General features: G+C 37.0%; 1 protein-coding gene across 2 annotated transcripts in view; it reads left to right on the top strand.

The window, feature by feature from the left end:
- CUL5 (cullin 5) overlaps positions 1-12,778 on the top strand; it is a 281,093-nt gene that overhangs the window by 228,521 nt on the left and 39,794 nt on the right. For both annotated transcript variants that reach the window (XM_053708551.1, XM_053708552.1), the window contains 4 exons: positions 1,713-1,888; positions 2,017-2,178; positions 4,629-4,747; positions 5,084-5,207. In XM_053708551.1, coding sequence (XP_053564526.1) covers positions 1,713-1,888; positions 2,017-2,178; positions 4,629-4,747; positions 5,084-5,207 — 581 coding nt within the window. The remainder of the gene's footprint in view (positions 1-1,712; positions 1,889-2,016; positions 2,179-4,628; positions 4,748-5,083; positions 5,208-12,778) is intronic.

Below are 12,778 nucleotides of genomic sequence, written 5' to 3'. Positions count from 1 at the left end.
CGGATCAAGCCTGTATTTAAACCTGTTGCTCCGCCATGGAGCCTAAACTTAGTTCTTAAAGTTCTTCAAGGGGTTCCGTTTGAACCTATTCATTCCATAGATATTAAGCTTCTATCTTGGAAAGTTTTGTTTTTAGTAGCCATCTCTTCGGCTCAAAGAGTTTCTGAGTTATCTGCTTTACAGTGTTGTTTTCCATGCAGATAAGGTGGTTTTGCGTACCAAACCTGGATTCCTTCCTAAGGTTGTTTCTAATAGGAATATCGATCAGGAAATTGTTGTTCCTTCACTGTGTCCTAATCCTTCATCAAAGAAGGAACGTCTGTTGCACAATCTTGATGTGGTTCGCGGTTTAAAGTTCTACTTACAAGCAACTAAAGATTTCCGTCAAACATCTTCATTGTTTGTTGTTTACTCTGGTAAGCGGAGAGGTCAAAAGGCTACGGCTACCTCTTTCTTTTTGGCTGAAAAGCATCATCCGTTTGGCTTATGAGACTGCTGGCCAGCAGCCTACTTAAAGAATTACTGCTCATTCTACTAGAGCAGTGGCTTCCACATGGGCTTTTAAAAATGAGGCTTCTGTTGAACAGATTTGTAAGGCGGCGACTTGGTCTTCGCTTCATACTTTTTCCAAATTTTACAAATTCGATACTTTTGCTTCTTCAGAGGCTATTTTAGGGAGAGAGGTTCTACAAGCATTGATGCCTTCCGTTTAAGGTACTACCTGTCTTGTCCCTCCCTTCATCCGTGTCCTAAAGCTTTGGTATTGGTATCCCACAAGTATGGATGAATCCGTGTACTCGATACATCTTACAAGAGAAAACAGAATTTATGCTTACCTGATAAATTTCTTTCTCTTGTGATGTATCGAGTCCACAGCCTGCCCTGTCTGTTTAAGACAGGTAGTATATTTTTATTTTAAAAACTTCAGTCACCTCTGCACCCTATAGTTTCTCCTTTTCTTCCTAGCCTTCAGTCGAATGGCTGGGGGGGGTGGAGCTAAGGGAGGAGCTATATAGACAGCTCTGCCTGTGGGTGCTCTCTTTGCCACTTCCTGTTAGGAAGGAGAATATCCCACAAGTCTGGATGAATCCGTGGACTCGATACATTACAAGAGAAAGAAATTTATCAGGTAAGCATATATTCAGTTTTTTTGGGTTTCATGTGCCTTTAAGCAATTTTGATCATTGGTGCAAAACAGGCTAGAGACATCCTCAACCAGCCTCACAGCTATAACAACTCCTAATGGAAGTTATGCCATAGGTTTTATAGTAGCTTTTCTTGTGCCTGTGACCTGTATACAGCAGTAGGCTCCATGCACTCACATCTGACTCACGCTTCACTTGGAGAGATGTCACTCATTATTTCAAACTGTGATAACACCTGCATAATTCTATAAAAGGCTTCTAACTGAATTTGAATGGCAACTGTAATCAGAGGAAGAGAATAACCATTAAATCTATTTTCTTTACCTGTTCTAACATAATGCTCCTGAAAGTTAAGTGGTGCTGAATGCATATGCAGCCCATTTACCTTCATATACAATAGCAGACTGGATGTTTGAGCCTCAGGTGAAGCAGTTTTTTTGGTATACACTTGCACAATTCATTCTAGAAGACTTAGTCATTTGAATGCTATTTACTATTTTTATTTAGTACATCATACATTTATTCATATTATATATGAAAGTTTTGTTTTGTTTGTTTTTTTTTCAGCCGATTCTGTAAATATTAAAATTTTAAATGCTGGCGCATGGTCACGGAGCTCAGAAAAGGTCTTTGTGTCCCTTCCGACTGAGCTGGAAGACCTTATTCCTGAGGTAGAAGAATTCTATAAGAAGAATCATAGTGGTAGAAAGCTGCACTGGCATCATCTCATGTCGAATGGCATTGTGAGTCTGATAGCACATAGGGGTTTGCAAGAAGGTTCTCTCTCGCTCTCTTTCTCTCATCTCTTCTGGGGGGTTTTCATTGTTCATCTCTCTTCTCTGTCTTCCTCTTTCATACAAAAAATTTGCAGATTACTTTTAAGAATGAGGTGGGCCAGTATGACTTGGAGGTGACAACCTTTCAGTTGGCTGTTTTGTTTGCCTGGAACCAAAGACCCAGAGAGAAAATTAGTTTTGAAAACCTTAAGCTGGCAACAGAACTACCTGATGCAGAATTGAGGAGAACATTATGGGTAAGTATATATAATGTATATTTACTTTCATACAACTATCTAAACCAGGGGTGATCAATTGTGGACCTTTGAAGGTTTTGGAAATACATTTCCCATGATTCTCAGCCAGAATTTCAGCTGGCTGAGCATCATGGGAAATGAAATTCCAAAACCTCTGGAGGGCCACAATTGATGACCCCTGATCTAAACAATACAATGGGAAAAAGTTTGAATGTATATTGATCACTGCTGTGTATAGCTTTCCCTTCTGTTTGGAAATGCTTTGCCATACACTGCACATATTCAGCACATCAAACTGCTAGGGATGTCAGACAGAATTAAGGGCAGTGCTATAAGAGGTGTGTGTGTGTTAGATGTACACAAGTTTCTACTTCAGTGAATTAAGATGTTCAAGTATCTACCACATGAACGTTCTGTGTTTGCTTTTGTCTTTGATGGGTCTGTATGTGTCTCATTTCAGGTAAAGGGACATGGAAGTAATTTATTAAAGGGACAGTCTACTACAAAAAATGTATTATTTCTAAAGATAGATAATCCCTTTATTATCCATTCCCCAGTTTTGCACAGCCAACATGGTTATATTAATATACTTTCAACCTCTGTAATTATATTGTATCTAAGCCTCTTTTGACAGCCCCCTGATCACATGGCTATATATTCTCTATTGACGTGCATTTGTGTCATGCACAACTCCACATGTGTGAGCACAATGTTATCTATATGGCACATGGGAGTTAACTAATAAAAATGTATGTGATAAGAGGCTGTCTTTAGTGGCTTAGTAACAGGCAGACATTTAGAGGTTTAAATGTTATAAAGTAAATTAATATAACAATGTTGGTTGTGCAAGGATGGGGAATGGGTAGTAAAGGCATTATCTATCTTTTTAATTTTGGTGTTGACTGTCCCTTTAAGCTATTGACTGTCATCTTCTATATGAGGAGATGCAGCATTTCATTAAAAGAGCATTAAACTTAAAATGTATAATAAACTGTTTAATAAAAAAACATTAATACTGCAATATGCATTCCTTAATTATTTTGTATACTTTTGCTGTAAAATACACCTAAACATTCCACCCAGTGATTGCTTTGATTAGGACACAAGCTCATTTACATATGTTCCCTAATTGGCCACTGCAAAGGAAATTATGCACATGAACTGCATCAAGAGGTTTATCCCCAAACTGCCCTTGATTTCAACACTTTATACATTTTGCTAACAAAGTTACAATATTTATTTTAATACATTTTTGTGTACAGATCTTTTTGACGCGTAGTCCTTCTTTATTATTATACACTATGTATATATGTTATCTAGGGATTAGAATAGAGGTAAAAAAACACTTCACCTTAATTGAGCATCATGTCTGTCTGATAGATGAGCACTGTTCTGATATATGAGTGAAAGAAACAAAATCCTACCATTGTCATGTTTTAAGGCACTTCCTCTACATGGTGTTCATTTTACATTTCCAAAAATTACTGTTTGAATTGATAGACCAATACCCACTCTATGCCGGAGTCATCTCTTATTTTATCCTGCTGTACGCAATAGAGTTGATAACTTTTATTTGTAATTTATTCTATATTAAGTTGAGGATATATGGTAAAATTTGAGATTAATCTGTGAGAGTCGTGAAGAAAATCCTGTTAAAGGCAGCCAGTGAGATTGGCATAGAAGGACTCTAAAAATGTGTAATTGATTATCTAAAGCTATCTTTATAGGGGCAATATGGCAGCAAAGCTGAAGATATCTTGAGATAACTATTGATAAAATTGTATGAAATATCATGACCCTATTTAAAGGGACATTATTATTTTTTTGTTTCATGATTCTGATAGAGCATACCATTTTAAAACAACTGTCCAATTTATTTCTGTTTAATTTTTTTGCTGTAAATTTATTTGTCTAATTTTTCATTCTCTTTGTATCCTTTATTGAAAAGTATACCTAGCTATGCTCAAAAGTTGCTGATTGGTGGCTGCACATAAATGCTTCTTGTCATTGGCATTCAGATAGCATTACTGCTCCTTCAACAAAAGATACCAAGAAAATGAAGACAATTAAATCATACAAGTAAATTGGAATGTTTGTTAAAATTGTATGATCTATCTAAATCCTGAAAGAAAACATTTGGTTTTCATGTCCCTTTTGGTAATGTTAATTTTGTTAGTGTCATCATAGTTTGTTTTCTTTAATGGTAAATATTATATGACTGCTTAATATGTTTGTACCTTATATCATCCTAATAAGTACTTCTAGTTTATTTCTGTTCTATAAAGGGTTAAATAAATTGTATTTGACAACATGGAACATAAAGGAGATAAAAAAATAACTGGTTGCTGCTCTAATTAAACAAACCACTTGGCTGGTTTACTCTTCCATATATTGATTTGTTTATTTTTTCTTCTCTTTTCATATTTTTTTATTTTTCTGCCTTTAATTAGTCACTTGTAGCTTTTCCAAAACTGAAGAGGCAAGTTTTATCATACGAGCCACAGGTGAACTCGCCAAAAGACTTTACAGAGGGAACCCTCTTCTCGGTGAATCAAGAATTTAGTTTAATGTAAGTGCTAATAATACACATTAGTGGGGTTTGTTTTGTCTCTTTATGCCATATGTTGTGATAAGTATTACTGAAGTTGAACTTTAGACTATCCACATTTTGGTAACTTTATAATATTTACCTGTTTTATATTTTAATACATACATTGGATAATTATGGAGTGTATGAAGTGTAGGATTCCATGCTCAAAATGTGTCAAACCAAACTGGAGAACATTTTAAACGTATATGGCAGAAATCATGGTAAATAAAGTTTGCCTGAAAATATACTGTGCTGTAGTATAATGTATTTTTTTGTTGTGTTTTTTTTTTTTTTTAATGTTCTTCAATATTCTAGAAAAAATGCAAAAGTACAAAAAAGAGGAAAGATAAACTTAATTGGACGCTTGCAGCTTACTACGGAAAGAATGCGAGAAGAAGAAAATGAAGGAATTGTTCAGTTAAGAATACTAAGAACACAGGTATGTGATGAATCAAGTTTTGTTATGGATTTATTTTTTAATTCAGTTCCTATTGCACTAAATACACAAACCTTACAATCTTATAGGTTTCATAGCATGCGCAAGATGGCCAGAACCAGATAATGTTAAATAATTGAAATAAATATCTGGGGGGGGGGGGGATTTGTATGATTTTGAACATTCTGCTTAATCATGTCTTCTGGTATACAGATTTTTTTACTTATTTTTGGACCAACCTAATCATGACTGTATTATAGATAGGTACAAGGCAGAATTTGTATTCTGTATAAGTTTAGCTCCCCTTTAATTTAGTACATTTTACTTTTCAACTATGTGGGAGAGCTTATGAAATGTACTAGTGATAAATTCAGGTAATGATTGTGTATTGAAATAGAATTTCCTGCAGTTCTCTTTAATTAAGAGTTTCTTCAGTCTAATGGCTTTTATATTATTGCGGCCTTGCTAACTTGCACACGTATTACAAGTTGAAAGTAAACCCATTTGATCAAGTGCAAACTAAATTAGCACGCTTTAGGTTTGCTCAAGTGAATACCTCGCCTAATCTAATGCTGAACTACCAATAGCCCTTAAAAGGGCTTTTTGTAGGGCATTGCCCTAAGTTAAAGGGACGCTGAACCCAAATTTTTTCTTTCATGATTCAGATAGAGCATGAAATTTTAAGCAACTTTCTAATTTACTCCTATTAAAATTTCTTCATTCTCTTGGTATCTTTATTTGAAATGTAAGTTTAGATGCCGGCCCATTTTTGGTTAACAACCTGGGTTGTTCTTGCTGATTGGTAGATAAATTCCTCCACCAATAAAAAAGTGCTGTCCAGAGTTCTGAACCCCCAAAAAAGCTTAGATGCATTCTTTTTCAAATAAAGATAGCAAAAGAACGAATAAAAATTGATAATAGGAGTAAAATAGAAAGTTGCTTAAAATTGCATGCTCTATCCGAATCATGAAAGAAAGAATTTGGGTTCAGTGTCCCTTTAAACAGCTCTTTTGCAGTTACATAAAATTCTAATTCCCCCCCCCCCCCCCCCCAACCGTAAAACCCACCAAACCCCCCCACAAAATAAGTAAAACCTAACACTAAAAAAACCTGTAAACTATCCATTTCCCTGAAAAAGGGCATTTGTATGGGCATTACCCTTTAAAAGGGCATTTAGCTCTTTTGCTGCCCATCTCCTAATCTAAAATAAAATAATAATAAAAAAAAAAACTTAGTCTAAAACCCCCCAAAAAATAAAACCTAATCCCTATGAAAATAAAGAAGACCCCCCTAAAATAAAAACACCCCCTAATCTAATGCTAAACTACCAATAGCCCTTAAAATGTTTTTTTGTAGGGCATTGCCCTAAGTTAAACAGCTCTTTTGCAGTTACCAAAAATTCTAAGTCCCCCCTTACAGTAAAACCCACCACCCACCAAACCCCCCAAAATAAATAAATAAACCGAACACTAAAAAAACCTAAAGTATCCTTTGCCCTGAAAAGGGCATTTGTATGGGCATTGCCCTTAATAGAGCATTCAGCTCTTTTGCTGCCCATCCCTAATCTAAAAAAAAAAAATATTTAAAAAATAAAAACCTAAATCTACCCCCCAAAAATAAAAAATTAAACCTAAATTTAAATTAATCTAAAATCACAGAAAATAAAAATCCAAAATTATAAATTTTTTAAAAAATTATACCTAATCCCTATGAAAATAAAAAAGCCCCCCCAAAATAAAAACACCCCCTACTGTAAGAATGAACTGCCATTAAGCCCTTAAAAGGGCTTTCTTTCATGTAATTAGCAAGAGTCCATGAGCTAGTGACGTATGGGATATACATTCCTACCAGGAGGGGCAAAGTTTCCCAAACCTCAAAATGCCTATAAATACACCCCTCACCACACCCACAATTCAGTTTTACAAACTTTGCCTCCGATGGAGGTGGTGAAGTAAGTTTGTGCTAGATTCTACGTTGATATGCGCTCCGCAGCAAGTTGGAGCCCGGTTTTCCTCTCAGCGTGCAGTGAATGTCAGAGGGATGTGAAGAGAGTATTGCCTATTTGAATGCAGTGATCTCCTTCTACGGGGTCTATTTCATAGGTTCTCTGTTATCGGTCGTAGAGATTCATCTCTTACCTCCCTTTTCAGATCGACGATATACTCTTATATATACCATTACCTCTGCTGATTCTCGTTTCAGTACTGGTTTGGCTTTCTACAAACATGTAGATGAGTGTCCTGGGGTAAGTAAATCTTATTTTCTGTGACACTCTAAGCTATGGTTGGGCACTTTGTTTATAAAGTTCTAAATATATGTATTCAAACATTTATTTGCCTTGACTCAGAATGTTCAACTTTCCTTATTTTTCAGACAGTCAGTTTCATATTTGGGATAATGCATTTGAATTAATCATTTTTTTCTTACCTTCAAAAATTTGACACTTTTTAACTGTGGGCTGTTAGGCTCGCGGGGGCTGAAAATGCTTCATTTTATTGCGTCATTCTTGGCGCGGACTTTTTGGCGCAAAAATTATTTTCCGTTTCCGGCGTCATACGTGTCGCCGGAAGTTGCGTCATTTTTTTGACGTTATTTTGCGCCAAAGATGTCGGCGTTCCGGATGTGGCGTCATTTGGCGCCAAAAGCATTTAGGCGCCAAATAATGTGGGCGTCTGATTTGGCGCTAAAAAATATGGGCGTCGCTTTTATCTCCACATTATTTAAGTCTCATTTTTTATTGCTTCTGGTTGCTAGAAGCTTGTTCTTGGCATTCTTTCCCATTCCTGAAACTGTCATTTAAGGAATTTGATCAATTTTGCTTTATATGTTGTTTTTTCTCTTACATATTGCAAGATGTCTCACGTTGCATCTGAGTCAGAAGATACTACAGGAAAATCGCTGTCTAGTGCTGGATCTACCAAAGCTAAGTGTATCTGCTGTAAATTTTTGGTAGCTATTCCTCCGGCTGTTGTTTGTATTGATTGTCATGACAAACTTGTTAATGCAGATAATATTTCCTTTAGTTAAGTACCATTGCCTGTTGCAGTTCCTTCAACATCTAAGGTGCAGAATGTTCCTGATAACATAAGAGATTTTGTTTCTGAATCCATAAAGAAGGCTATGTCTGTTATTTCTCCTTCTAGTAAACGTAAAAAATCTTTTAAAACTTCTCTCCTTACAGATGAATTTTTAAATGAACATCATCATTCTGATTCTGATGACTCTTCTGGTTCAGAGGATTCTTTCTCAGAGGTTGATGCTGATAAATCTTCATATTTATTTAAAATGGAATTTATTCGTTCTTTACTTAAAGAAGTACTAATTGCTTTAGAAATAGAGGATTCTGGTCCTCTTGATACTAATTCTAAACGTTTGGATAAGGTATTTAAAGCTCCTGTGGTTATTCCAGAAGTTTTTCCTGTTCCTAATGCTATTTCTGCAGTAATTTCCAAAGAATGGGATAAATTGGGTAATTCATTTACTCCTTCTAAACGTTTTAAGCAATTATATCCTGTGCCGTCTGACAGATTAGAATTTTGGGACAAAATCCCTAAAGTTGATGGGGCTATTTCTACCCTTGCTAAACGTACTACTATTCCTACGTCAGATGGTACTTCGTTTAAGGATCCTTTAGATAGGAAAATTGAATCCTTTCTAAGAAAAGCTTATCTGTGTTCAGGTAATCTTCTTAGACCTGCTATATCTTTGGCTGATGTTGCTGCAGCTTCAACTTTTTGGTTGGAAACTTTAGCGCAACAAGTAACACATCATGATTCTCATGATATTATTATTCTTCTTCAGCATGCTAATAATTTTATCTGTGATGCCATTTTTGATATTATCAGAGTTGATGTCAGGTTTATGTCTCTAGCTATTTTAGCTAGAAGAGCTTTATGGCTTAAAACTTGGAATGCTGATATGGCTTCTAAATCAACTCTACTTTCTATTTCTTTCCAGGGTAACAAATTATTTGGTTCTCAGTTGGATTCTATTATTTCAACTGTTACTGGTGGGAAAGGAACTTTTTTACCACAGGATAAAAAATCTAAAGGTAAAAACAGGGCTAATAATCGTTTTCGTTCCTTTCGTTTCAACAAAGAACAAAAGCCTGATCCTTCATCCTCAGGAGCAGTTTCAGTTTGGAAACCATCTCCAGTCTGGAATAAATCCAAGCCAGCTAGAAAGGCAAAGCCTGCTTCTAAGTCCACATGAAGGTGCGGCCCTCATTCCAGCTCAGCTGGTAGGGGGCAGGTTACGTTTTTTCAAGGAAATTTGGATCAATTCTGTTCACAATCCTTGGATTCAGAGCATTGTTTCAGAAGGGTACAGAATTGGTTTCAAGATGAGACCTCCTGCAAAGAGATTTTTTCTTTCCCGTGTCCCAGTAAATCCAGTAAAAGCTCAAGCATTTCTGAATTGTGTTTCAGATCTAGAGTTGACTGGAGTAATTATGCCAGTTCCGGAACAGGGGATGGGGTTTTATTCAAATCTCTTCATTGTACCAAAGAAGGAGAATTCCTTCAGACCAGTTCTGGATCTAAAAATATTGAATCGTTATGTAAGGATACCAACGTTCAAGATGGTAACTGTAAGGACTATCTTGCCTTTTGTTCAGCAAGGGAATTATATGTCCACAATAGATTTACAGGATGCATATCTGCATATTCCGATTCATCCAGATCATTATCAGTTCCTGAGATTCTCTTTTCTGGACAAGCATTACCAGTTTGTGGCTCTGCCGTTTGGCCTAGCTACAGCTCCAAGAATTTTTACAAAGGTTCTCGGTGCCCTTCTGTCTGTAATCAGAGAACAGGGTATTGTGGTATTTCCTTATTTGGACGATATCTTGGTACTTGCTCAGTCTTTACATTTAGCAGAATCTCATACGAATCGACTTGTGTTGTTTCTTCAAGATCATGGTTGGAGGATCAATTTACCAAAAAGTTCATTGATTCCTCAGACAAGGGTAACCTTTCTGGGTTTCCAGATGGATTCAGTGTCCATGACTCTGTCTTTAACAGACAAGAGACGTCTAAAATTAATTTCAGCTTGTCGAAACCTTCAGTCACAATCATTCCCTTCGGTAGCCTTATGCATGGAAATTCTAGGTCTTATGACTGCTGCATCGGACGTGATCCCCTTTGCTCGTTTTCACATGCGACCTCTTCAGCTCTGTATGTTGAATCAATGGTGCAAGGATTACACAAAGATATCTCAATTAATATCTTTAAAACCGATTGTTCGACACTCTCTAACGTGGTGGACAGATCACCATCGTTTAATTCAGGGGGCTTCTTTTGTGCTTCCGACCTGGACTGTAATTTCAACAGATGCAAGTCTCACAGGTTGGGGAGCTGTGTGGGGATCTCTGACGGCACAAGGAGTTTGGGAATCTCAGGAGGTGAGATTACCGATCAATATTTTGGAACTCCGTGCAATTTTCAGAGCTCTTCAGTTTTGGCCTCTTCTGAAGAGAGAATCGTTCATTTGTTTTCAGACAGACAATGTCACAACTGTGGCATACATCAATCATCAAGGAGGGACTCACAGTCCTCTAGCTATGAAAGAAGTATCTCAAATTTTGGTTTGGGCGGAATCCAGCTCCTGTCTACTCTCTGCGGTTCATATCCCAGGTATAGACAATTGGGAAGCGGATTATCTCAGTCGCCAAACGTTGCATCCGGGCGAATGGTCTCTTCACCCAGAGGTATTTCTTCAGATTGTTCAAATGTGGGAACTTCCAGAAATAGATCTGATGGCGTCTCATCTAAACAAGAATCTTCCCAGGTATCTGTCCAGATCCCGGGATCCTCAGGCGGAGGCAGTGGATGCATTATCACTTCCTTGGAAGTATCATCCTGCCTATATCTTTCCGCCTCTAGTTCTTCTTCCAAGAGTAATCTCCAAGATTCTGAAGGAATGCTCGTTTGTTCTGCTGGTAGCTCCAGCATGGCCTCACAGGTTTTGGTATGCGGATCTTGTCCGGATGGCCTCTTGCCAACCGTGGACTCTTCCGTTAAGACCAGACCTTCTGTCTCAAGGTCCTTTTTTCCATCAGGATCTGAAATCCGTAAATTTAAAGGTATGGAGATTGAACGCTTGTTTCTTGGTCACAGAGGTTTCTCTGACTCTGTGATTAATACTATGTTACAGGCTCGTAAATCTGTATCTAGAGAGATATATTATAGAGTCTGGAAGACTTATATTTCTTGGTGTCTTTCTCATCATTTTTCTTGGCATTCTTTTAGAATACCGAGAGTATTACAGTTTCTTCAGGATGGTTTAGATAAGGGTTTGTCTGCAAGTTCCTTGAAAGGACAAATCTCTGCTCTTTCTGTTCTTTTTCACAGAAAGATTGCTATTCTTCCTGATATTCATTGTTTTGTACAAGCTTTGGTTCGTATAAAGCCTGTCATTAAGTCAATTTCTCCTCCTTGGAGTTTGAATTTGGTTCTGGGGGCGCTTCAAGCTCCTCCATTTGAACCTATTCATTCATTGGACATTAAATTACTTTCTTGGAAAGTTTTGTTCCTTTTGGCCATCTCTTCTGCCAGAAGAGTTTCTGAATTATCTGCTCTTTCTTGTGAGTCTCCTTTTCTGATTTTTCATCAGGATAAGGCGGTGTTGCGAACTTCTTTTGAATTTTTACCTAAAGTTGTGAATTCCAACAACATTAGTAGAGAAATTGTGGTTCCTTCATTATGTCCTAATCCTAAGAATTCTAAGGAGAAATCGTTGCATTCTTTGGATGTTGTTAGAGCTTTGAAATATTATGTTGAAGCTACTAAATCTTTCCGAAAGACTTCTAGTCTATTTGTTATCTTTTCCGGTTCTAGAAAAGGCCAGAAAGCTTCTGCCATTTCTTTGGCATCTTGGTTGAAATCTTTAATTCATCTTGCCTATGTTGAGTCGGGTAAGACTCCGCCTCAGAAAATTACAGCTCATTCTACTAGGTCAGTTTCTACTTCCTGGGCGTTTAGGAATGAAGCTTCGGTTGATCAGATTTGCAAAGCAGCAACTTGGTCCTCTTTGCATACTTTTACTAAATTCTACCATTTTGATGTATTTTCTTCTTCTGAAGCAGTTTTTGGTAGAAAAGTACTTCAGGCAGCGGTTTCAGTTTGAATCTTCTGCTTATGTTTTTCATTAAACTTTATTTTGGTTGTGGATTATTTTCAGCAGGAATTGGCTGTCTTTATTTTGTCCCTCCCTCTCTAGTGACTCTTGTGTGGAAAGATCCACATCTTGGGTAGTCATTATCCCATACGTCACTAGCTCATGGACTCTTGCTAATTACATGAAAGAAAACATAATTTATGTAAGAACTTACCTGATAAATTCATTTCTTTCATATTAGCAAGAGTCCATGAGGCCCGCCCTTTTTTTGTGGTGGTTATGATTTTGTATAAAGCACAATTATTCCAATTCCTTATTTTATATGCTTTCGCACTTTTTTATCACCCCACTTCTTGGCTATTCGTTAAACTGAATTGTGGGTGTGGTGAGGGGTGTATTTATAGGCATTTTGAGGTTTGGGAAACTTTGCCCCTCCTGGTAGGAATGTATATCCCATA

This window comes from Bombina bombina, chromosome 3 (genome assembly GCF_027579735.1).
Source record: "Bombina bombina isolate aBomBom1 chromosome 3, aBomBom1.pri, whole genome shotgun sequence".
Taxonomy (NCBI): domain Eukaryota; kingdom Metazoa; phylum Chordata; class Amphibia; order Anura; family Bombinatoridae; genus Bombina; species Bombina bombina.
Note: the sequence above shows the minus strand (reverse complement) of the source record. Positions and strands in the feature narration are given on the sequence as shown.